This window comes from Dermacentor andersoni, chromosome 7 (genome assembly GCF_023375885.2).
Source record: "Dermacentor andersoni chromosome 7, qqDerAnde1_hic_scaffold, whole genome shotgun sequence".
NCBI lineage: Eukaryota > Metazoa > Arthropoda > Arachnida > Ixodida > Ixodidae > Dermacentor > Dermacentor andersoni.
The window spans coordinates 44,896,092-44,923,560 of NC_092820.1; the positions used below are offsets into that span (position 1 = coordinate 44,896,092).

Genomic DNA, 27,469 nt, shown 5'->3' on the forward strand with positions numbered 1-27,469 from the left:
CAGGAAACGGCGATGCATTTGGGTTATTGCCTATTAAAAGCATGCAGTACACTTCCAATGGCACTATGCCCCGTACGCTGTGAAACAGATAGGTGAAGACGCTTATCGCTATACGGTTGGCGATGATAGCTGTGAATGCAGCAAGCGAGAATCTCCGAGGAGATTCGCTGGTACCAGAATAGAAAACAGTGTGTGCCGGCTTTTCACATGTGAAAGGCAAGGGAGTATTGCGGGGAAGCTGCTACAATGGGCGGCTACCGATATTGATAGCAAGCACCTTGAGCCTTTTTTTGTTTACGTGGGATCTAGCGGCCACAAAATTCATAACAGGATCGCAGTTTGGCGCTGTGCTGAACGTTGGTGCCGAAAGATCCTGTTTTTCCGGAACATGTGAAATATGATAAGGAATGCCTGTAGTATTGGACCATTTCTTGTGCTCCCAATTGCTTATGTTGCTAACTGGGAAATCTTACATAATGGGATTCTATCTATAAGGTTTTACTGTAGTTGATCGATTAGATTTGACATCCCAAAGCCACACACGGCTGACTGATTCACGAAGTTTAATGTCAAAAAGCAACAGTGGCCTTATGATAGGTGTCATAGCTGAAGGCTCTGAACTAATTATGATGCCCTAGTGTGCTACCTTATAATGCACACCAAAGTACACAAGCATTTCTGCATCTCAAAATGAGAACAAAATGCCACGCTCAGGACAGCAGCAGGATGCCATTCCCTGTAACAGTGCAGGAGCTATGAGACGCACAACAGTGAAGGGTTCTGAATTCACTTTGGACACCTTCAACCTGCCCCCAGAGCACATGATTGCTTCTGCATGTATTTAGTTCCCATTACAATGCAGTCATCAAAGTTGGGAACCAATATCCACAACTTCGTGTGCGCTGAGCAGCCATAGCCACCGAGCCGTCTGTAGCAGGTATGAATGGTGAGCAACTGAGCACTGCTTACTTGTCCAGCTCCTGGCTGCCGAGGAGCGACACCGTCACCGGGGGCTTGCGTGATTCTTTCTTCTTGAGCTCCTCGAACACATGCAGTGCCAGCGTGCAGCCCTCCGCAGCAGCTGGTAGAGAGGAAATGCAGTGCAAGAAGTCGTAAGAAGCAGTTCTTATAGTACTGTGGGTTCTTGCAACTTTAGAAAGTTAGAATAGTGTAAAATGCATGTGACTGAAAGAATAGAACTGTACATACACTTGCAACAAGTGTTTTCGATGTGGTCAGCCTCCCAGTGGTAAAGATAAGGCAGGCGATGCATCAAGGGAAAAGCAACCTTCTTTCCACACATTACAATGGCTGAGATAGCACATCACTGTGTATGGCGAGTCCAGAAATTGAAACGGCACACTATGAGGCATCCAAAACTTTTATTTTGTTGTTCTGTACTATGCCCACATTGCGAATGACCGGGCAAAAACAAGCTGTATCGTTAATCGAGCACTCAGTACCCCAAAAAGCTGGTCTTCAATGGTATTTGAGCAGCAGCGCACAACTTGGATAATTATTTTTGACCTACTGAACAATATTTCCTTATACCGTAACGTTTTGAGAACAGTTGAACAATAGAAGTCAGAAGTTAAATGAACCTAATCAATGCCACAAAAAATAACATGCAAGCACTGTTTGAAACCAAGAATGATGAAGGTTTAGCCAAATTCACATTTACTAACCATCGAGAATTTGTAGTACATTTGATGATGATGATCAATGCGGCCTTCCCCTTTGTATTGGGTGATCAACAAGAGTTCGGAACTGGCACTCATTAGAAGAATCGGGTTAAAAAGAAGAGTGCATAAAAACAAAACTAACAGGCAAAGAAAAAAAGACACAATTGCATGGCGAAGAAAAAACAATAACATGCAAAAAAAGGGGCGGGGGGGGGGGGGGTGCATAAGGCTGGTCTTATGTTCATATACGCATCAGTTCACTTCACTCACAGGCTCACCGCCCCTGGCGTGCCACCAAAATTCCAATCTCCTCTGAGTCACTTCTAACGCATCCCACTGCAGGTCCCGTCCCTTCGGGCGAAAGCTCATGGCCATTGCCAGCGCTTTGCTGTCGTCCATGATCCCGTCGGGGCTGGTGACTCCGGGGCTAGCAAGGTTCATTGCTACTGGAGGCAGACTCCTAGGACACTCCAGAACAATATGTCTTATCGTTTCTTCGGAGTTGTCGCACAGGGGGCAGGTTGAATCAAGGCCTGCCGTGAATTTGGAATGCAGTGACCATGTGAAAAAGTAAAGAACGCCTTGGGAGCTATGCAAAGGGGGAAGGCAGCTGGGGAGCATCTGGTAACAGCAGATTTGTTGAAGGATGGTGGGCAGATTGTTCTAGAGAAACTGGCCACCCTGTATATGCAATGCCTCATGACCTCGAGCGTACCGGAATCTTGGAAGAACGCTAACATAATCCTAATCCATAAGAAAGGGGACGCCAAGGACTTGAAAAATTATAGACCAATCAGCTTACTGTCCGTTGCCTACAAACTATTTACTAAGGTAATCGCAAATAGAATCAGGAACACCTTAGACTTCTGCCAAGCAAAGGACCAGGCAGGATTCCGTAAAGGCTACTCAACAATAGACCATATTCACACTATCAATCAAGTGATAGAGAAATGTGCAGAATATAACCAACCCTTATATATAGCTTTCATTGATTACGAGAAAGCGTTTTATTCAGTCGAAACCTCAGCAGTCATGGAGGCATTACGGAATCAGGGTGTAGACGAGCTGTATGTAAAAATACTGAAAGATATCTATAGTGGCTCCACAGCCACCGTAGTCCTCCATAAAGAAAGCAACAAAATCCAAATAAAGAAAGGCGTCAAACAGGGAGATACGATCTCTCCAATGCTATTCACAGCGTGTTTACAGGAGGTATTCAGAGACCTGGATTGGGAAGAATTGGGGATAAGAGTTAATGGAGAATACCTTAGTAAGTTGAGATTCGCTGATGATATTGCCTTGCTTAGTAACTCAGGAGACCAATTGCAAGGCATGCTCACTGACCTGGAGAGGCAAAGCAGAAGGGTGGGTCTAAAAATTAATCTGCAGAAAACTAAATTATAGATATATGTTTAACAGTCTCGGAAGAGAACAGCAGTTTACGATAGGTAGCGAGGCACTGGAAGTGGTAAGGGAAGACATCTACTTAGGGCAGGTAGTGACCACACATCCGGATCATGAGACTGAAATAATCAGAAGAATAAGAATGGGCTGGGGTGCGTTTGGCAGGCATTCTCAGATCATGAACAGCAGGTTGCCATTATCCCTCAAGAGAAAAGTATATAACAGCTGTGTCTTACCAGTACTCACGTACGGGGCAGAAACCTGGAGGCTTACGAAAAGGGTTCTACTTAAATTGAGGACGACGCAACGAGCTATGGAAAGAAGAATGGTGGGTGTAACGTTAAGGGATAAGAAAAGAGCAGATTGGGTGAGGGAACAAACGCAAGTTAATGACATCTTAGTTGAAATCAAGAAAAAGAAATGGGCATAGGCAGGACACGTAATGAGGAGGGAAGATAACCGATGGTCATTAAGGGTTACGGACTGGATTCCAAGGGAAGGGAAGCGTAGCAGGGGACGGCAGAAAGTTAAATGGGCGGATGAGATTAAGAAGTTTGCAGGGACGACATGGCCACAATTTGTACATGACCGGGGTAGTTGGAGAAGTATGGGAGAGGCATTTGCCCTGCAGTGGGCGTAACCAGGCTGATGATGATGATGATGACCATGTTCGGAGAACTCCGCCTTGGGCTTCACACAACAGGTTGCTGGAACTGTCAAAATATAGACTCCTTCTTTATGGTCATCTTTCGGGCACAATAGATCGACATTGCCGTTTTTTGTAGTGCTGCATCTTGCCAGAGACCTTGCTCGACTTCGGCTACCTGCTTCCTTAGTTTCTGCCACTGGGTCGGCTGGAGCAGAGCTGAAAGCCTAACCGGATCTACTCGGTATTGTTCGGTGAGTCTTTTCATGCGCACCACCCACTTGGTGTTGAGGCATTGCAGATGAACACATCTGAAGGCTTCTCGAGCCCATCTGCCTTCCGGCGAAGTGGCAAGTCGACACTCGTAGGCTAATTTTGCCACTGCCTCTCGGGCCTCAAAGGAGGACGAACCAAGTTCGCCTTGTACGGCTTCGTTAGGTGTGAACCTGCGAGCGCCGATAGCTGCACGGCCAACTTCATGCTGCCTGGTTTCAAGCACTTGTCTTGTCCACGATGATAGGCAGGTGACAAGAGTTACTGAAGGTGAGCCCAGGCACTGCCACTGCCTTCCAGAGAGCATGTATGGCCTCAAATTTGTTGAAAGACCATAAAGCCCGACTTCCCAAGAATGCCCTGTGGGTGACAGCTTTTGCTCAGAGTTCTTCATATCTAAACAGGTAATTCTGGGTGGCTGCTATCTTTACTCCAAGGTACTTGTAGCTGTCGACCCGTTCAACGGGGTCTCCATGCAGATGGAGTTCTGCAGGGAGACCTGCAGATGCATAATTCTCATCTGCACCAAAGCGCATTGCATCTGACTCCTGTGCATTAAAGTGTAGCCCGAGAGATGTGCCCCCTTCCGAGCAGACATCCAATATGGCTTGGAGGTGAGAAGACACCACCTGCTAGTACCACAATGTCATCTGCGCATAGCAGAGCTAACAAAATAGGTTTGAAGTATGTCCCTTCCTCCATGTAAGACAGGTCAAATCCTCGGCTACATTCTGCCAGCAGCCTCTCCATTTCAGAGATGAACCGCATGAAAAGCAGGGGAGATATAGGGCAGCCCTGTCTTGGCCCCCTCCGGACCTCTATTGCTCGAGTGTCGACCCCATTCCAGCCTGTATACACAGCTTGCAGTATGCGGAGTATGCTCCCAGGTATTACTCGGTCCTGTAGCTTCATCCATGGTACTTTGTGTTCTATGGAGTCGTATGCCTGAGCAATATCCAGGAAGGCCATTACTATCTCTCAAATCTAGCAATCTCTATTAACTGATAAACAACGAAGATGTTGTCCTCCAGACATCGACCAGGCCTCAATCCATTCTGGAGTTCTCCCAAAATGTTAGCCTCCTCAGCCGAGTGTTGCAGCCGAGCTTGGAGTACGTGACCAAATAGCCTGTATAGAGCTGATGTCACTGTTATTGGCCTGTAACGCTCGGGTAGGCTTTTATCTGCGCCCTTCTTCAGTACAAGTCCGATCCTGGATATCCCTCCAGCTTTGTGGTATTGATCCACTGTGAAGTATTGCATTAAATGTATCCTGTATTCAAGGCGAGGACTTACGGAGTCGCCATCTGTCGAAAGCGCCTCCCTTGCATAGTATGAAAAATCACGCAGCGCGTTCCTCGCAGGTTTCACTTACGGTGCTGAATAAAAATACCACACGGCATCCCTCCTGGACATTTCTGTAAGTACTCGCAAAATGAGGGAAGTTTTTTACTGTCAACATAATAATCTTGGGCAAACAAAAGCAGAGAATCATTTACAGATGCTATCTCTTTACCGAATACGTGCAGTGAACGGCACTGCGTGCGGTCGCCGCGATGGAGTCTCCCAAACCGGCATTTTGCGTGAAAGGTAGCCAAACGCTGTGAGCAAACCATGTGAAATATGTCCTTATAGTGGGCTGTCTGTATAACTAAATAGAGTATAACAGAATGAGGCCTCAATGCGGCGATCGCACGGGTTCGTGGTGATCGACTGCGCGCCTGCACCCATGTATGCGCACAATGTTTCCCTTTCGCTGCTAGTGCGTTTTCGCATCGTGCCGTGAGCTTCAGGCAGCAGCATATGAGCATTTGACAGCACACAAGCAACCATTGTTGCGTGGAAACTGTCAGAGCTGTTAAAAAATGATTTCGTTATAACTACGGACTTCGACACCTACCAGGGCGACTTGGGATGTCCCACTGCGATGATTGAATCTTTTTTCTTTTCTAAGGTCTTGGACGTTTAAATACCCTTATTTCTCAAGTTGCCTCGCACTGTGTGTTTATCGGTCTTCTCAGCGAGCAATTACCCGCTGCTTCGTTCATTTATTCCAGTACATTTCATTGTTTGCTGCTACACAAGCGCTACCATATGTCATGCCTCTTTTTATGCGCTTTTTACGGTTCACTTTCCATTACTGTGAACTTGCCAGTATATAGCATCAACAAGTTCATAGAAGAAAACTTCATGACATTAGCCGGGCAGCGTGTGGGCAAGCGTCTCATTGTACGCTTTGCGCTACTTACCGAACATCGCAGCCCAGACGTCGGATTAGCAATCTACCTCAATCTACCTCGCGTCTGTGCTTGCTGCACAATCGAGTTGTAGCCGGTGGCTGTCTGCCGGTTCTAAGTCTCGCGAGCCAAGCTTCACGCAGCTTCTTGTCCTGCGGCTACATGTGAATAAGGCTGACACCGGGCTCCGTAGCATACGTCCGGTACTGCGGCACCGAGCAGTAGCCTACCATGCTGCACGCCTCCAAAGGCAGCCACTACCTCTTATAGTCCTTTCAAATGTTGTCAAGCAGACATCCAAGGCGGGAAAGCCTCACCACTTAATCAGAACCGCAGCGCAAGTGGGACTTTAAACTTTCGTTTTCAGCTCGCTTTGCCACTTCCGAAGCAGCCGACACGGCTGCTGTGTCCTCGTGATCTCTCATGCCACGTCACGCCGATGGTGGCGCAAGCTTTTCCAGTGGTGGAGCTCACCCCCAATCGCCTGCCGTGCCTGTTTGCCACATTTCTTCAGCAGCAAGGGAAGTATGCCATCCAGTCCGGTGGCTGATTTTCCAGCCATGCATTTCAAGGGTCTCTCCAGCTCCCGTTGCGTAATGGATTCTGCCATCTCCTCTTTACTAAGTTGAGGTGAGGAGGCATCGAGCAAAGAAGGGGGTGTGGGATTTAAGCTTGTTAGGCAATCCATTTATGCAATCCATTTAAGCAATTCATTTTGTGTCGGAAGAATTAGAGGGTTGTCTAACACTTTCGAAGCCCTTACAAAGAATTTTCAAGGAATATTGTATCATGATGCCTGGCAGCTTGAAAACAATATACTGTTCAAACAATGAGCACTTATATTTTTTTGCTGCAAACAGATGCTCACTAGGCCTTTTCTGCATAAACTATCATTAGTTAGTATTAGAAGACTTATATGGGCTAGTTGGCTGCTGGCTGGACAGAACATGGCTATAACGGTGCGTTTGAGGACGACACATCGAAAGAATGCACAAAGGACAATCGTCAATCTTCTGTGACACTAGGACAATCACTAGCTACCCCAAACAGGATGGCTCCCTAAAACAAACATTCCAATCAAACAGGATTGCTCTAACTCGTGGCTTGCATAAACCTCATGGTCAGATAATTAAAATAAAGTCCCCTAAGCCCAGCCAAAATCAGAACTCTTAGAGTTTTTAAACACTCGGTGGAACCTAAAACCTTTCAAGGCCTCGAAAATGGCGGCTTAACGTTCATGGCTTTTCAAAGGTTTGAAGGTCTGCTCGAACCTTGGCCCATCATACTCATGAAAATTTAACCGCCGTACTGGTGCCACACCGAGAAACCAGTGGGAGATATTTCTCTAGCATTATAAGTGCGAAATTCTCCATTGCTTCAGACTGTTCAAAACCAGTTGTCTCTCCGTTTCTTACCTTCGGCATTGGCACAGGGGTCCACGTCAATGGCCGTGGCACCGATGCCGCGCAGGCTTCGCACACCAGCTGCAAGAACCAGACAGGCGGCAGCTGTACACACTGATTCACAGGGATAAAATGCATGCTTGTTGAACAAGAACAGCCTGACATCACGAAACATCATTAGCGTCTCAGATTTTGCAGCACCAGAAAAAAGTGTACATGTTACACAAATGTTTCAAATGTACCGAGAGAACAAAAAAAAAGTCTTCACTGTTTCAGCAAGCCGTTATTTAGTAAAAAAATCTAGAATTTTTTTCTATTCTTCACACAAAATCTGTGAAGGAACTACAATGTTCAGAGCTCACAAGCTCCTTTTTGCCGCTTGTTGTTAATATGTTCCTTTCATCATAAGCTCCCTGTGGTTAAGTTTTCCTGTTGCGAGTAGCTGCTCATGCATATGTGCACATACACATAATGCCGAATGGAGTGTGCTCAGCGCAGTTTCCATACCAGCACAACAGATGCCTAAGCCAGGATGTCTACTAAGCTGACATTTCCAACGACCCTGAGTTTTCCAGGTTTTCACTGAGTGCCTTTGCAAGATTCACTGAGTGACACAGAACTCTGTTTTGAGCCAAACAGGCTGACACCATGTCGCCCGATGCTGTCACTCTCTAAAGCATGTTAAAAAAAAAAAACTTAATTCAGTCTCAATAGTGAAGAGTAGTGCTTATGCTATTCGAAAAGGAAACAAACAGAAGGGAGGTGTTAGTAAAATGCAGAGCAAATAAAATATCTTTGAAAAAGCAGCAAAGCCTATTGCAAATCGACTTGAACATATTCAAATAAAAAAAGATGCATACAGAAGCAAATATTTTCGAATATGAGCCAATTTTATCAACTGACAGGAAGCTCATTGGTATGGGGCCCGAACTTTGTCACAAGTGAGACTCTCTATCAGCTACTGGAAAGTCCACCTCAACTGTCCTGACATACTTTCAGCCCGTGCAAAATGCCTGAGTGTTGCATTTCAGTGATTTAAAGAGCTTATTTTGGTTAGGATGAGGGGCACCTGCCATCTTGGCATCAGCCAACACTTTGTTTCTTGAGCTCAAGTTCCTTCAAAGAAACGGCGGCACACTTTCTTTCCCATCCATTCCTCAATGTGTTGGTCCTTTCTGTTCTCATCCTCTTTCCGCTGCACGTTTACCCCATGAAACACTTGAAGCCCCCTCTTGGTCAGTTGTACAGTGAACATCCGAAAAATCGGGCAGTCCGAAAAAAATGAATGCATTTCTTTTACTGCCCTTAAGGGCTTAAATCGCCACAGGCACATCCAAAAAAGCTCTGAAGGTGATAGGAGATGGCAGTAGCCCGCATGTATGATGAAGGAATACATACTGTGTTCCAAGAGTTCCAATGTGTTCCAATTTGCCCTTCTCACACTTGTTAAGCTTCACAGCAATACTTCGCGTATGCTTCACCGCTTAACATAGCTGTGCCGAGGCGGCGCTGACTTTCGGGAACCGCCATTATGCAATGTGCTGGAGTGTGTGCCACTGCTGACAGCGGCGAATTCTTTCAATGAAAAACATGACACCGAACACAAGAAGCTTAATAGAGAATGCTAAAGTAGCTAGGCCTAGCATTGCCGCGGTGGTGGCTACGGCTGCCAGCCGATCTGCGTGCGAGAGCGCCGGTTCCAGGTGGTGAGACAATCAAAATGGCGGCGGTGATGGTGGTTTTGATTAATGCCGTTTCGGAACTGCAGTCACAGCAAAAAGTCCGGAAAATTGGATGGTGAAAGGGTTCTTGCATCCGAAATTTCAGATGTTCTTATACATTGACTCTATGGAGTACATGGTGATGCCACGAAGCCGTCCTAATTATAGGGCATGTGCCAAAAATCGGGTGTCCGGAAAATTGGTCACTGACTGCACATTGGCAACCCCTCCAACTGACGACACGGTGTCAAAGACGATTTGTTATGATTCCTCAATTACTTGAGCCAGCATTCGTGCAACTTTCATTCCCTTTCAATAAAATTACAGCTAATTTTCCCAGATATAAGGCCAAATTCCCTGAATTTTCCCTGAGTATTTCCAGACTATGCAAATTCCCTGAGAATTTCTGGTTTTCCCAGTTGGTAGACACCCTGCAAAGCATTGTGTTGCATCCTACGTGCAATGTTCCATGTTTTGCATGGCTTACTGTCAAAATTTTCAAACAAATGCAAGCATGCTAAATATGAATTTGCTGCGCACCAATAGATTCATTTTCTTTTACCTCTTACAATGGCTCCCGGCAGATGATTAAATTTAGACTGCATACTTAACTAAATTGAGACTGTCAAACAACATTACTTTCCTAAAGTGTCAGATAAAATTCAGTGTGCTTAACTCTTTCGTTAACGTGCCTATAGAAATAGAAATCTATCAATTTGATCTAAGGCTTTTTTACATGCTGTTACACATTTACGTTGGAATTCTTCTGCTACCAACGTCAGGCCCTGTCTGAAATGACTACTTCACTTTGACTATTTGTGAGATTTGACCATCTTTGGCAGATTGGGAAGCCTGGAAAAATAACAGTTCTGCTTGAGGTATCGTTGAACCTAGCCTGCAAGCTCCTACCACTTCCTCCGTAAAATGATGCAAAATTTGCGCTTTGTTCAATTCGGCAATATAATTTTGAGGTGGCAGTAGAAGTGAAGTAACAGGAACGTTTCTCGGGCTGCGTAATTTTCCGATCCAACGTCTAGGCTGTTTTAACAATGTCTCAAACAATGGTAGATGCTCATGGGTGCATGTTATTTTGAAAATGGTGTTGCACAAATATCAAATGCAACTTTTTTTTCCACTGCAGTTTGCATTTACACAACTGCAGCATATGCACTAATTATTACGAGCAATCCTTCCCATTCAGTGGCGTTTTGACTCTCACAAAAGCATGCTGTCAGTTTCAGACACACCTTTAACCGAAGTCTGACTAGCAGTCTAATCTCTTACATTTTGAACATTGCCTCGGCAAGTGCCCTTAATTTATTACTGCACAAAATTGCGCAACACTCCACATTACTGTACACTACTGTACAAGAAATGAATACAGCATAGGCAGGTTGCGTTCAGTTCCTGTCCTGCATGTGCAGGCTGTACCACAAATGTGCAACACAAAAGAGCAAAAGTAGTGCCGACATACGACCAAAACTAGGGCCCCTAGTTAAGTTTCAAGGTAGCACTATATTCTCCCTTTCTTGTTCCCCTCCTCGTTCGTCTTCCGCCAACACGAAGTGCCGCTAGCGCCTCCACAAAGTCCCAAACCTCTCAACACACATGGAAAAACAAATACCTCCTGGTTTGTGTCTTACTACATTTATTATCAATAGAGTTGAAACTCAATAGAGTCAAACCTCAATATAACAAACCTCGATTTAACAAAATTCGTGATGTAACAAACTATTTTCATTTCCCGATCTTAGTTGCATTGAAAACCGTGTATTCACTTTTAACTTCATGACGCAGTTTCGATATAACAGAGTTTTCGGACATTTCAATCACATACTTGGAGCCTGTATTTATCAAAAAGCTATGTCGGTCGCAGCAAAAGTTACTGCATGAAAAGTGTGAGCTGCAAAATTGCTGCCAAAGCACCTGCACTGGGACGCGGCAGGCAGGAAACACTGCTGTTGGAATGCATCATGTAACCGCATAAAAACAAGGGACAAAGAAGGAACACACAAGACAATCCGCGCCTGTCTTGTGTGTTCCTTTTTTGTCCCTTGTTTTTGTGCGGTTACATGATGCATTCCAATATCGACCACCAACTAGCCCGCCTATCCCTGTTAAACACTGCTGTGCCATTTGTTGCGTTGGTAAACAACTTGGAGAAACACGAGAGCTGACGATTCTTTCTGCGCAAGAGGGATGGGGAAGGAGTGCATGCGCAGAACGTGACCAAGCACACGCTGGGGTGGAGGGGGTGCAGGAACGTGGGCCTATCTGCCTTCTCCTCCGCACATGTCCATGTGCGGGCCACGCATCGTATAGATCTTGGAGGTAATGTCTCCGTGGCAAGCCGAAATGGATGGTGCTTTCACGCGCATGTTGTTGTTCCCGCACGTCTAGTGTCGGCAGTCACATAATGTCAAGTTTCCGAGACACGCGACAAAGCGCTTGCTTGCATGGTGACTGCGAGTTTGTGGTCATCGAGTGAGATCTGTTAATGTTTGCCTGAGAGTGGATGATACAGATAAAACTATGAGCCTTAATTCATGTAGTCTCTTTGCTATCACTATAAGTGCTCCCCCTTTCTGGTGCAGGTGACTTTTCTTCTTTTGATTTTTGGCTCAGGACCGATATCTGTATTTTTTTACGCTTTTGTTTTTAATTTGTGGGCGCCGGCTGCTGGCACTAAGTGCGGTCAGCTATGGCATTCAAAATTTACGCCATCGCCTGACACAGCACAAGCAAATCTTTGGCGCTGTGAGCCACGTCGATGCATTGCTCTCGGTGTGATCTGCACCGTACACGCTGGCACTCATAATCATGCTATTATGGCTTGACCTCCTTGCAATTTGTTTATAAATGCTTACTAAGAAGATATTGTCCACTTCTAATGCTCTGGGAATTTGGGAAGTTATTTTTAAAGCTGAAACACTAAAACCTCAAACTAACAAAATTCACCATTTAACAAAGTTTTTGCTGCAAGTACAACTTCGTTATCTCGAGGTTCAGCTGAATAACAAAGTCAGTAAAATCGGCAATTTCTTTCGTTATATCAAAATTCTGTAACATATTAAAATTCAACCTTTTATGCAAATAGACACTATAAATGATGGATTTTTCTTACATGAAAGGAGGTGCAAGATTTTCTAAATTGTTGGAAAAAGCAAATTTAATGAGAAAGAATGTGCAGTTGAATTTGAAAGTTGGCTTCATGCCATGTTGATGATTTCTTCACATTAGTGGCACCTACTTAAACTATTTTAAATTGCCAAAGCAAGCCAACGACACTGGCGACGATAACTTCCTCATCTGCAGGGATAGCAGCTCCCTAGTGGAAGCTGCTGTCCCTACAGCAAACTTGGCCTGAAGTTTTGTAGACAACAGAAAAGCACTAAAGGATTGTGGTTTTACTGTAGTAGAGCTCAGTGAACACTGACATGTAGTTTTAGTGTTCGCTGATGCCTAATGCTCTATGAAATGCAGATAACAGCTGGCACAGCACAGTACACACGGTATGTGGCATTAGTGTTTCACCAATACAGGAACCGGTGTGCTTGCATACTCACCAGCAACAGCATTACGAACGCTCTCCGCAGCTTCATCACACTCCTCGAGCTCCCGAACCTCAGCCTGTCGAGGACCCAGGTGAACAACAGAGGCGATCGGGTACTTCTGCAAGATCAATTGCACATTGCAGCGAGTTCAGCAGCATGTTTACTAAGTTCACATGCAATGTTCTTAGTGTAAGGTTTGTAGAGAACATCTGACTCGAAATTCAAGGACAATTCAAGAAGGGGCAACAAAACCTTATTCGTCGAAATACACTGAAAAATAATGAAATCTCTGTGAGCTACGCTGCTGAGTTGGACAAATGATTCAAGCTCTTGGGGTCACTTTTCTAAATTGACTTCCAAACTGTAATGACGTCAATCGCCTTCTGGCACAATGGTTAGTAGTGTCCAACTACAGCCAAGGATACTCGTGTTAAACCATTAAGGCTCAAGAAAAAACTACCCACCAGATCTGATTTTTTGCACAAAATGGTGTTGTTACACTGCAACTCCATTGTGAAAGGTTTACAAATTGCGCTTTATAATTTGAAAAGCTACAATAGCATAATTTATAAAGTATACTGGGCATTTATTGGAGCAAAACATAATGTAGGTTCTGAAAGCTATGCTATATTTTGGAACCAGGGTGTCTACCAAGTTGACATTTCTAAATTCCCTGAGTTTTCCAGGTTTCCCCTGAGTGCCTTTGCAAAATTTTCTGAATGAGAGAGAACTTCGTTTTATGACAAGATGGGCTGACACCATGTTGCCCAATGCTGTCACTCTCTGGTAAGCATGTTGAAACAAAATATGACTTAATCCAGTTTGAATAGTATGGTGTAATGTTTATTTTATTCAAGAGAAAACAGAAGCAAGGAGTTAGTAAAATGTACAATGAATAAAGTGTATTTGAAAAAAATGGCAAACCCCATTCCAAATTGAGTCAAACATTTACAAATACCAATGAAAAGGAGATGCATACAGAAGCGAATATTTTCGAATATGAGCTATTTCTATCAACTGATAGCGAGCTCATCGGTATGAGGCTTGAACTTTGTCATAAGTGAGATTCTCTCTCAGCAGCTAGAAAGTCAACTTCAACTGACCTTACATACTCTCAGCCTGTACACAACACTTCAGTGTGGGGTTGCACTGCTTTAAAGTTTATTTTGGTTACTATGAGGGGCACCTGCATCTCAGCGTCAGCCAGCAATTCGTTTTTTGAGTTCAACCTTCTTCAAAGAGGCAGCGGCACGCTTCCTTTCCCGTTCATTCCTCAAAGCATGGATCCTTTCCGCTCTCGTCCTCCTTCCACCACGCGTTCGCCCCACGGACGATTTGAAGCATCCTCTTGGTCAATTGTACAGACGTCATATTTTTCGAACTCCCTAAGGGCTGTGAAAACGTCAGAAAAATCGGGCAGTCCGAAAAAATGAATGCATGTCAACTGACCTTAAGGGCTCAAATCGCCACAGGCACGTCCGAAAAAGCTCTGGAGGCCTGCCAGTAAATTTATTAGGCATATCGGTGCTCATAGTGCGACAGGAGACAGGGATGCACGCATGTATAATTTAGGAATAGATACTGTGTCCCGTAACAATTGCCCCTTCCACACTTGTTAAGCTTCACCGCAATAGTTTGCGTATGCTTCACCGCCTAACACTGCTGTGCTGAGGCGAAGCTGACTTTCGGGACCCGGCATTATGCAACGCGTCGTGTTTTCCAAGCTTCAAAACCAATATGGACGATTACAAAGGCGGAGTCGGTGCCATTCCTGACAGCGGCACATTCTTTCGATGAAACACGCAGCAACACAGATCAAGAAGCTTAATAGCGAACGTAGAAGCAGCTAGGCGTGGCGTTGCCACAGTGGTGGCTACGGATGCCAGAGTATCTGCGTGCTAGAGCACCGGTTCGAGGCGGCGAGATAATCAAAATTGCGTCGGTGGCGGCTTTGATGAATGCCGTTTCAGGCCTGCCTGCACGGCAAAAAGTCCGAAATATCGGTCGGCGAAGTGTTCTTGCATCCCAAGTTTCAAGGCCAATGGCACACGGCGCAACTGAACGCGCGCTCCGAACAACGATGCCCGATTGCGCCCTTCGTTCAATTATTGATTTTACAAGATTTTGATGCCTTTCTTGCGTGATTTTATATATACAATGGCTATATCAAACTATTTCGCGATCCCCGCGCTGTTTGATATATCGAGATTCGGCTGTACTTGCACTCAGCTCTCTGAGGCAACGGAGGGAAAGTGACAAAGGTGGTACTCCTGCAGATGCGTTATTTTGCCGGGTAATGTGGCAACAGTTTTACAGTGCTTTCTAGATACTGAATCAGAATAACTTTCTACTTCCAATGTATTTGAATTTGACAAAAAATATAGAAGAGCAAATCAAGAACATCAAATAAATTTAGCACTGAGTGGTGCGTTTTATGCCTTGTTTTAGTAACAATAAGATTCTAGCTCTCTGTGGATAAGACAAAAGGTAATTTCCAATAAAGGAAGCAAGAAATCATGACAATGAGAAATCTGTAGAAATGTCAGCCTTGCTGTACCGCATGAGTCCAATCAACCAGAACTGAGGCGATAGAAGACTTCAATGAATATATATATTTATATATTTCTTACCTCATCAAGGCCATAGAATATCCTTGTTTCACCTTTCTTGAAAGAACCCTTGGTCCTGAAAAAAAAAAAAAAAAACAGTTGAGAAGCTGCACAACGTTCTTGAAAATGCAAAACATCAACACAACTTGCACTTATGCGCATGATTTTTGGCTGGCTGACAGAGGTGGAACTAAGAAAAAGTGCAACATGAATGACACCACAAATATGACAAGCACAGAGGAAAGGCGTTGCTAATGACCTGTACAACTCATTGTGTGGCTTGTGGCATGAACATGTCTAAACCACGACACTTTGCATATTTGAAGTGAAGATTTCATTGCTACTTAAACACTCCTCTTATCCCCACCCCTCACAAACAAACTTTAAAAATAGACAAGGTGCTTGAGAGAGCGTCATCAAAATTGTTGTCATCAGTTGAACACAATATCAAGTTCTACCCATACCATTTAGGTACATCAACAAACCTAGGTGTTCATAACACAAGCGACCCATTTAGTCTAGGGAAAATCTCGATCAATACACACTATAAACAGGTCACCAGGAATCTGGGCAACACAAAGACCCATACATGCAAGTATCTCTTTTTTCTCATGTTGTTTTGCAAACTGTTTGCACCCCCTAGTAATTACTTATAAGCTTCTGAAGGAACATGCCATTAGGTTCTTGGAGTTGGCCGTGAGTTTTTCCAAGCATGTGTGTTGAATATATTAACCTAAAGGGAACAGGCCTCTCTTACCCATTAGTCCATGCATGCCAAACCAGTAAAAAGAGCAATTTTTGGGTCATGCCTCAGATATGCAGTAAAGAAATTGTGTACGCACTTGATGCAAAATAGCTCCTGCTTCTAAATAAACTGCCTACCTTGGCTAAACCATGGAAGTAACTAAAGCTGTGGCTGAAGTGACGCATTGTAAGATTAAAGGGAAAATAGGAACACAAATCCAAGCAAATTAACAACAAACACGTGACATAGCACAAAGTTTAGATATTAGAAAACAAACAGAATTAATATTATTGGACAAGTCCAAGGCTTTTGATCACGTACCACACAAAAAACTAATTAGGAAGCTTCAGTATACACTAGGAAAAGGCCCTCTTGTTAAATGGACAGAAAACTATCTGACTGACCACTCGCAATTCGTGCATATTCATAACAAAGATACCACTTTAGCTAGCCCTGTTACATTGGGAGTGCCCCAAGGCAGTGCACTGGGCCCTGTTTTGTTCATAATATGCATAAACGCTTTGCCTTCCAGATTACAGGTTAACATCCATCTGTTCGCTGACGATTGCATTTTGTACCATGAAATGAATTCTGATGATGATCACCCTGTACTAAACAATGCCCTGGAGCCTGTCTTTTCTTGGTTTCAGGAGTGGCAGATGACTGCAAATGCTGAAAAATCTAACACTTACCATAACTAGAAAGAAACAAATAAGCTTATTTTACTCACATTATTAACGACACACCTCTCACTCATGTATTTGAGCATAAGTATTTAGATGTCACTTTAACACGTGATCTTTGATGGGAAACCCATGTTAACAATGTAACTTCAAGTGCACTAAAGCAGCTTTTCTTTTTTGAGAAGACTGCTTCATCTTGCGCCCCCAGATACAAAGCTGCTGGCCTACAAAATGCTCATTAGACCAGTGCTAGAGTACGCTAATATTGTTTGAAACCTATCGCAAGAATGGAAGGGGTGCAGAGGAAGGCAATAAGGTTCATTTATAATAATAAATACAAGCTAATGAATTCTCCAACTGAATTACTAAAGAAAGGTGAGTTATTAACACTGTAAAGTTGGGCAAAACTAGCAAGACTAAAGCTTTTGATTTAATTATTTCATGGTGACATAATCAATGACACGTCTAGACTAAATTCACACAGTCGTCCTAGACCAACATGCTAGAGGGACTCTCAAACACTTAATGAATACACTTTCAACTCAAATTGTTTCAGATATTCATATTTCCCTCAAATCATAAGAGAATGGAAGAAAGTTAGTTCTTGTGTTACTAATGCTTCATCTTTAGAAATGTTCTTAACTATGGTGAAAGTGGATGTACAGGCTGAGTAGTTTAGATAAACTGCCTTCTTTTTAAGTATCCGGATTTTGTGTTTCCATAATCTGATTGCACACCTTACCATTGTAATTGTCATAATTTGTAGTCTTGTCGTGATTTGTCACATTGCTACTACTGATCTTCATGTATTGATTACTTCATTGTTTTGCATTGTAAAACTGATTAGATTGTACCTCTTCTGAATTTGCATGTATGCAATCCCTGCTACGATATCTCGTGAGGTCGGCAGTATTGCTAAATAAATAAAAATAATCCTAGCCCATGTTATCACCTCTGTGCCCTTTTCTGGCTTATCTAGACTCCACAGGCAGCAATGCTGACGTTTTTAGTATTCCAGAAGTGCAGTTCACCAACCATGCCTAACCTGACATTTCTCTTCAGTGGTGCCCATTTAAAAGAGATAGAGATAGATAGATAGATGCTCGCATAGAGATCTGTGTGAGACATGACCTCTATGTCAGCAGCACAGCCCCAAAACACATTCTAGATGGTTGTCAGTCCCTTTAAAGGCGCACTAAAGGGAAAAGTGAGTGGAGCTGTATTTGTAAATTATGAATCCACAATACAAAAAAGCCACTCTTATTGAGACAAGTGGCTTGGAAAGCCAGAAGAGACGCACGAACGATATGTGAGAGGCGACACTGTCTTCAAACTCACCGTGATGTCATGGATCAATTGCATGGGCCTAGCTATTTTTTGTCAGTAAAGATGGACTACAGTGTATTCTAAAGCAGCCAAACACTGAAGTAAGAGAGTATTGTAACATTTACTGTCCAAAAATGGCACAAATATGAGAAAACACTTTTAAATCCCAGATGTCACACAGACGTACTAGCACTGAGAATTTGGCACAAAATTTTGAGAATAGAAGTTTGGCCTTGATTTGCTCATTTAGCAATCAACTACTTACCCTGCAACTGAAAAAAAAAGCGAGTTTCAAGGCACACTTCATCAGACTAAACAGATGTAGCGTTCCTGTTTAGTTCCCATTTATCTAGTAAAAGTCAGTCAATGTGAAGCTCGTGCACATGTGCGAAACTCACAGTTCCAGAAGGTCGTTCAACTTGGTGCTGGCAGCAAACTGCTTGGTGCTAGGAGTGAGCACAAAGTCCCCCTCCTTGTCCTTCTCCTTGTCCTGGTACACACCCAGAAGGATTGCTTGCCTCTGCAAGGACAAGGCAATGGTGGAAGTGTTAAATATGGGGACATGGAAACATGCACCCTGACGAGCACTGCCAAAGCAAAGACAACAGCTTAGCAGATTCTTCATTACCATATTTTCATGCACGTCCTTAGATATATCCCTTTAAAAAATTGGGTATAGACAAGAAGTGAAGGTTGCACAAACATTTTCCTTTCATGAGTGGCTATACAACAATCTTTACCATCATCATTGAAAAGAAAGGTGCACAATCACTACATTCTACTGGTGCTAAGATATGGGGCAGACACTTGGAGGATGACAAAGAAGGCCAAGAACAAGTTAAGGACTGTGCAAAGAGAGATGGAATGAAAAATGTTATGCATTACTTTAAGCGACAGGAAGAGAGCAGTGTGGATCTGAGAGCAAATGGGGATAGCCAATATTCTAATTGACTATAAGAGAAAAAAATGGAGCTGGGCAGGCCATGTAATGCATAGGATAGACAACCGGTGAGCCATTAGAGTAACAGAATGGCCACCAAGACAAGGGAAGCACAGTCGAGGACAGCAGAAAACTAGGTGGGGTGATGAAATTAGGAAATCTGCAGGCGCAAGTTGGAATCGCTTGGTGCAGGACAGGGACAATTGGAGATTGTATGGAGAGGCCTTCGTCCTGCAGTGGACGTAAATAGGCAGATGATGATGGTGATGATACAACAACGCAGCATTCAAAGTCATTAAACCGTAACTACCCAGTCTGTGTAAATGAAGTAACCATGTGAAATCAAGGCAAGTCATGTTTCTGACATTACCGTCATGATCAGCTTAATTCAAGTCCATTGCTGGATGAAGGAATAGTAGGCAATCTCTAGTTACCACTTTATCACTTCATCCAATTTCATTCTATGCCTGCACATATCCAAATCTCGTCACACCACCTAATCCATCCACCTCGACTCCAGTTTCCTTTTCTTGGCACTCATTCTGTTACTCTCGACGGACCCTAGCTATCTGCTTCATGTGATGCCAAGCCTGCCCAACTAACTTCTTCCTCTAGCTCAAATAAAATCTTGCCTTTGTGCATTTGCTCTACCATATATACTGCCACATTCCTATTTCTGTACGCTTTCCCTAACACACTTTTTAAATTTTGCATGATGTTTTACACATCCAAATCAATTTAGACTAGTATACAGAGGTTTCACAAGCACTGGTTCAGCTTGAACGAGGCAACCGTGACAAACTTGATGCCAGCATAAAGCTCACAAATGAGTGAAGCCAAAGAGAAGAATAAACGAATTCAAAGCACACAGCAGAGCTGTGCAAAGCCAGTTCCCAGCTTACCTCCATCGTGACAGCTTCGAAAATGGGATGCACGGGCCCCCGCTGTGGCCGTTTTACCCGCACAAAGCAAAAGAAAGTGCACAAGCCATGCAACCTGACAGGAAATGGGAGAGGAGCCTAGTGACCTCAATCAGACTAGCAGCTGCAACCGTGTTCACCTCCTTGCCCTCTAATTCTGTGCTTGAGAGATGCTATGCCCCCAAACCACAGGTGGCTGCAGTCCCATCGAAACTATGCACACACGACCAAGCTAAATAACACTAGACAGGTGCTTTTGTTTTTCTCTTATGTAGGTTATGCTTGTGTTAAAGTGCCTGAATTAGGCTCTTCATTCAAATTCATTGCTTCATTGTGGACCGTCTCTGCAGTCCTTAAACGAACGCAAGGCTGTCAGGAGCCAGCGGTCAGTGTCCAATACATTCATTCAGGAAGCAAAAAGAATGCCCGTACACACATTTCCTTTGGCCTGAACAATGGCTGCGTGGGAAGAAACAAGGAGCATTCACGGCTAAAAATGACAGGCAGCTCTCGCAGAGAAATGTGGGTGATAACAAAATGCTACACTGCTAAGGCCTCCCAGGGCCGTTCAAGTTGATTTGTAACATAGGTACACGTGTAGACACAATAAGGAATGCCACTACAAAAAACTCAGTTTAACGAATAAATACCTCACCGACTAAAGAATACATTTCCAGCTGAACAAGGAAGCCTAAAGCAAAAAGAATGTTACCTAAGAAAATTTAGGATAGCCTAACAAAAAGCTTATTGCTAGAGAAACTGGTGTGATTTCCCACTTTGATGGGACCCAAATCTACAAGACATATGGTAGTGTTGGGCTCAGGATAAATTTGAACAAGTCGTTGTTAGAAAGTATGAAAATCATTACGCCAACAGTTTTGCATTCTGTGCCTATCAAAATGCAGCTGCAACAACTGGGAGTCAAACCCACAACTTACTGTTCAGCAGTAAAACACCACACTTACAGAGCCACAGTGATGGATTGTGAAAGAGAAATGAGGCATTAAATGTCATTGTGCAAAGTGTGCTGTACCTCAACAGCCATGTAACGTAAACCCCTCAGCAATGTAGACTGGGAACGGCATCTTGTCACACACCACAATGTAAACAGCTGAGTTTATGCAGTACATCCGACTTTAAGTTTTACTTCAATTCAAGGACTTAACGCTACTGAAAGTGAAATTCAAAGGGTGAAGACAGCATTAACTTACACGCTTGAATTCTCAGAATGATATTTTAGCCACATTTTGTTCCCAAAGTGACTGTATGAAGATGCATGCTTTGCATTTAGCAGCTGCAGCAGACGTGCTATCAATACATGCACATATTGAAGTGCCTGAAGTGATGGCAATACAGCCAAACCCTCTCGAACTAGTGGTAAATTGCGTACCACATGAGGTGATAATGAACTGCAAGAAGAGACATGGCATGCAGAACTCTTATGTGATCCATTAAATGCATAAACAAACAATATGAAAACGTATATACATCAAAGTAACACAATATGGGCCTTACTTAACACTAGATATCCACCATGGTAGCTTAGTTGCTATGGTATTGCGCTGTTAAGTACGAGGTTGCATGATGAAATCCCGGACACAGCGGCCGCGTTTCGATGGGGGTGACATCCAGAAATGCCCGTGTACTATACATTGGGTGCACATTAAAGAACACCAGGTGGTCGAAATTAATCAGGAGTCCCTTACTGCGATGTGCCTCAATTAAATTGTAGTTTTGGCATGTAAGACACCAGAATTCAATTTAATTCAATGCTAGATATTGAACAGTTTAAACGCCACCTATTTCTTGCTTTTGAAATCAAACACTCAAGAAAGCATTCAAATTTAACAGTTCGCACAAATATGGTATTATGTGGGTTACTCAGATCAGGACTTCCTGATTTTCCTTCTTATCATGAAATGTGCTGGCTTTTATGACCCAAATGAGTTTCACATGAAGATTTTGAGGAATTGGAGGACTAGTCACATAATCAATAATTTAAGAGCCTTTGAAGGGAGGTGTGCCCATTGCGACACCAAGTGGACTCATTTTAAAGTAATCATTCAACTGAAGTAGAAGCATCCGTTGTATGAGTAAACAACACGTGGTACACGAAAACAAAATGTGGAGGATGCTTAAGCTTCGCCTTTAAGAGTGGAACACGATAGCATTCTAAGAGCCCTGACAAGTTCTCACGCTTCTCGGAAACTGCAGCTTGTGTAACCATAATGTTTACCAGGAAACATTGGCAGCGAACGCTACGCACAAAGGCAAGCTTTGTGGGACATACTACTCCTACTAAGACATTCCTCAAATGGAAGCTGGAAAAGGGGTCTGCGTTTGAGTCCCCGCCTAACAGAATTATGTTTTCTCATATATTCATATTACAATCCAACACTTTCATGTCAGGAGGTTGTGTGCAAGTCGTACTTTACAAACTTTTGACGTATTTTACTTTGAGAAATTTAATTAGTTCAGTAATGCCTATGAGCCATGCGGAGGGCCTGCATGGATCGGGAAGCGTGGTTCGGGATCATTTCTTTTCTCATAAAGACAATGTTGCTGCTGTCAACACCGACGCCAGATTTGTTGCGACACAAGGCCTTTAACACTGTCACGTTAAAACACCTTGTAAACCTTTCACCTACAACTATAACAGGCTTAGGACTTTCTTGAGGCAATCAGTACAAAAACCTACACAAAAGATAAAACAGAGACAGACACAGTGTCCGTCCTTTCTTTCTGCTGTGTAGCAGTTTGCGCTGTTTGCTTTAAGAATGTAATGCCAGCTTGCTAAGCATGCATACCATCCTTTAGGACTTTCTGCCACCAATAAACACTTCTGTCTAGCAACTGTGCTGTAGCAGCTAAACAGGGAGGGCATGGTAATTTTCAGTGCATTCTAGCAATGTTCTTCCCACCACATGTTTCAACATAGTTGAGACTTTCACCATGTGCAAATGTTCCTCTGTTTGAATGATCCTCTGGGCCACCACAGCTATCACAACAGGGTTAGAGTAAGTAAAAACTTGCCCAAAATTTCTCACGTACGTAGCACATGTTCACAATCACTTTGTATTGTGATCACTGACCTTGAATGAAAAATAGGTGGTGCTAAATTACATTTTGCAGTGACCATCGTTCCAAACTATGTATCGCCACATGTGATACTAATGCATATTCCAGTTCCCTTATTCCCCTGAACTTGAGGAACTGCACTCTTGTGAAAACAAATCAAGCACTGATGGTGATCCCTAATCTCATTAACCCACAGCTAATAACTGCTCTCCTACTGAAACTGCATAAGAAATTCATAAGTGTTGGCAGATATTGAAAATTCTCAGTTCGAATTGAATGGCCTTTGCCATACAAAAGTGCGAAGCTGAGGTGGTTGGCTGAGCAAAATTCTGAGAAAAACTGTGCAGCAACAGGACCAATGAAAGAGAAGAAAAAAAAAAAAAAATAATGCACAGGCGCTGGCTCCCAACTGCAGGTTTATTCATAGAGCTGACTTACATACATACATGGCAGAAAGGTCCTGCCTATGAATAAACCAGCAGTTGATAGTCCACGCCTTTATTGTTTTCTTTTTCAATGGTCCTGTTGCATGCTGTATATATATATATATATATATATATATATATTTTTTTTTTTTCGGAATGTACTTTAATAGTTTGCGGAAGGGTTGCAAATTGAGCTTGGTGCATTTTAAAACTTATTTGGAGGAGTGCTAAGTGACGGGACAGGAGAGACAACAAAAGGGCACAGACTAACAAGGCCTCCACCCTTGTGTTGTCTTTTCTTGCCCCGTCATTCAGCATTCCTCCAAATAAGTAATGTTAATATTTGTTTTGTATTCGGGTGAACAGTTCACCATTCAAAATGGTCCAATATATTCATTTCTGTTCAGTTACGAAGGGAATCTCAGGGGAGAAAGACCAATGCAAGTGCTGGCTGTTGCAAATTATTCTGTTGCAGGAGATTCTTGCACTTGTTGCGACCAAGCACGAGTTCCTGATCAATCTGACGGGGCAGATAATTTCTTGCCATTTGCTAAAAATGCATCACTTTTTAAGCAGCCTGCATATATGTTGTCTCTATTTAGGCAAAACATTTTATTATTTCACTAGACCTGCCATGTTTGCATCCTATTAAAACAATGCGCGGTGATGTAGAATTACGGTTAGCTCCTTCCAACAAACACAGAACTGGATGTGCATTTGCTGATGTGCTCTTTCACTGTTTCATTACCGTCACTGGCACATCTGATTACTCAAGCTGTGGTTTATAATACGCAAGCTTTTCACTTGGCAAAATGACTAGTTCGTTATGGCATTATATGCAAGCATAAAATAATATAAGTAGGCCTTTATCTCACCAAATAGACTCCACACATCCTTTATATCCAACTGTGGTTAGGAATGCGAAAGTATTCAGTATGACTTTTTAAAGGTGCTTTTCATGTTCGATTAGGAAATTTCCCTATTTCAACACCCCTAGGCTAGAAATGTGCCACGCTTCAGCCATGAGATATACACATGCAATATTTAAACTGGCACTTAGTAAAATTGTCATACATAACATGAGCTCCAGATTGCTAGCACGCTCCTGGGTGCTAGCTACCCTGTGACTTAGGCCCCAACATAAATCTAACATTATTTACTTATTAACACAGATAGGAAAGCAGTCACTAAACAAATTTTCTTACTTCTCTTCCCGCAACAAAAGTTTTTTTAAATTCTACACAACGTCCTCATATGTCTTGACAAGAATTACTGTTTTGTACAATACTAAGCAAACTGAATCACAGTCAGAACAGGCATAACAAACATTGAACAAAGCTGTGTGATACTCAACCTTGTGTTATGTAAATCACGATACAAAGCTTTTCTCCAAGTTTTGGCAGCGTCTTGCTGACAACACTTCAAAGCGTCACGTAATAGAATCAGAAAATGCCTGAGCCACACCTAGTTTCTCCTACATCGTCATTGGTGAAGGAGGCTCTTGAAATCTATTGTGGGAGCACGGATTTGCTCTGCTGAATACACAAACAAAGTTTAACAAGCTTGAAGAAACCCATGTCTCACATCAGCAGCCACATGGTGCCCAGTGCCAATACATGGCCACATCAGCATCTCACTTACAAAGTAAGTGTGTAAGTATAGTTGTCTGGCATCAAGCTGTAAAGAACTAGGGCTATGGCCATGGCAGAAAAGTGTTATATTGTAGCATATTGACGTGAGGAGCAGTGATGTAACCTCGGTACTTTCTTTTTTATCATATTAATGCAAGGGATGAAAGCTTGAAGATTTTCCAGTCAAGCTACCAGTCTTTTATGCGGCTTCTAAGTTCGCTGTGGAGTCCCCCAAGCTGGCCTTATCTCGAACGTATCAATGGGCAACGCCTTTTTTATGACCGGCCCTCCCAGAGCAGCAGAGATTTTTGGCACGAGATAAAGGGACCATCTGCTTTCAAGATGATGCGCACTCTTAGCCCCATTCCAGTTACACCCAGAGCGTGCTTGCCAAAGGAAGATGCTCTCTGGACATATTGACCGATGCCTCAGTGAGCCCATTCCCTTGTTTTCTGTAAGGCTGCACAGATGCCAACATTTCGTGCATGCATCTGCTTTCAATATGGGCAAGGAAGGCATCTACTTGAACTGGCACAGTGCTGTGGATTTATGTGGCTTTACCCACCTATAAGACGAAGTAACGCCCACAAAAACTTCAGCTTTGCAACCAGCCGGTGCCCAACACTGGACATGGGCCTTGGATTTTACCCATCGAAGCGACGAAAACGCTTATAAGCTTGCCTGTTATGTGAGTGCCAGTACGCTATATCCGATAATGCTTTGTATAGCCCGAGTATTACGCGTGCGCAACTTTCCTTAAACTGCGAAGGCTTACTTATCCGCACGAGATGAACACCTCAACCCTGTGCTTACCGAACAGCCACACGCAGGAATGTAGTATAGTTCCGTGTGCACACGTGACCCGCGGATATACGGCCCACTTGCATCGCTTTGCACCCCAGTTTTCCACGCTTCGACGACTCGTAAGGACACGCGCTGCGAAGTTCCATTCCTTATTGTATTTTTCGCCTCCTCCCGGATGCGTGACCCCGCAACATTTCGCTTATGGCTGTAAACGTCAGAATAAAAATGGCCCTTTTTTCTCGTTATTCTGCAAGGGCTACGTGAACACGACGATATGTGCATTTTGCTGGGTAACGAGTGCACTGCAAGGACAAAAGAGAGTCTGGAGCGTTCGGTTAAGTGAGAATCGTTAAGAAAAGCGTCATCCTCTCCGCGTTTCCGGGCGGTCCACGTCCGCGACTACGCAAGGCAGCTTCCTAGCCGGGAATGTGTAACCTCTACGAGCAAAATACAGCAACTGCCAACAATCAGAGATTACTCTAAATTAAACTTAATGCTGCGCCAAGTTTATTTTACTACCTTTGCGCGACAATCTGCGGCGCAACTCGACACCCACAGTAAGCGTGAATAAGCACAATCTGACGAACGGCCAGCGGTTGACCTCTAGCATGCAGTATCACCGTGGGTCGAAGGATTGCCCTATGTCGCGTGGCTCACAACCCGTGCTTGCAATTTTTTTCTTCTTTTTTTGTGGAGCGAATGAGTGTCTCGCGCAATGCACGGAAGGCGACAACGTTACATTCCGCGGTTGCCGACTTTTCTACCCGCGTGCCGGCATGGCTTCGCTCGCGAAGCGCCGCGAAGACGATCAACGAGCTTTTGCAAGAATTTGCGGAATTCCCACCTTAGCGGCCATGACCAGACTTCTTCGATGTGCAGACACGACCGACGAGAGGACGATGTGTGAGTTCGACTTGGAACAAGCTAAAGAGAACGAACGTAGAAGCAGGATCATTTATCAGTGACTACACTGTATCTCTGATGTGCTGACAGATGACAATCGGTGCACGGTGGGCTGCCGCGCGTCTAGACAGGCAATCGGTTGTGCCGGACTCTTCGTGCCGATCGTGAGAAAAACACACACAGGCAAACGCAGAGCAGCGGCACACACGCGATCACACCACACCCGGCGCACGCACCGGCAAACCGGAAGCGGAATGTATGGTGGTGTGGCTGCTAGTACGGCCATTCTTCGGATTATTTCGCTTTCGGTTTTTGTTTCGCTGCTGTTCCTCAGTTAAATGTTAGGGTTGGAGTAGAGTTGGAGAAATGGCATTGGTTGGAGATTGCGTGGAACTGGCTTTCAGTTTCTACCAGCGAAAAACCGTACTTGTGTTTGTGGAGCGGTTGCACGTCAACCAGTATAACCTCAATACAAAAGTCGCTTTG

At 43.7% G+C, this 27,469-nt stretch overlaps 1 protein-coding gene across 2 annotated transcripts in view; it reads right to left on the reverse strand.

The window, feature by feature from the left end:
- The window catches only part of LOC126535269 (cytosol aminopeptidase-like), a 67,996-nt gene extending 40,762 nt beyond the window's left edge, over positions 1-27,234 (reverse strand). Inside the window, exons 1-6 of one of the 2 annotated variants that reach the window (XM_050182165.3) lie at positions 26,925-27,234; positions 18,681-18,802; positions 15,550-15,604; positions 12,932-13,037; positions 7,657-7,725; positions 970-1,081 (exon numbers count right to left, since the gene is read on the reverse strand). In XM_050182165.3, the coding sequence (XP_050038122.2) occupies positions 970-1,081; positions 7,657-7,725; positions 12,932-13,037; positions 15,550-15,604; positions 18,681-18,802; positions 26,925-27,035 (575 nt within the window). In that variant the 5' untranslated portion in view covers positions 27,036-27,234. Of the gene's footprint in view, positions 1-969; positions 1,082-7,656; positions 7,726-12,931; positions 13,038-15,549; positions 15,605-18,680; positions 18,803-20,124; positions 20,146-26,924 lie in introns of those variants that run through there. The other variant, XM_055073052.2, reaches the window with a different exon arrangement.
- Positions 27,235-27,469: the final 235 nt, after the last annotated feature.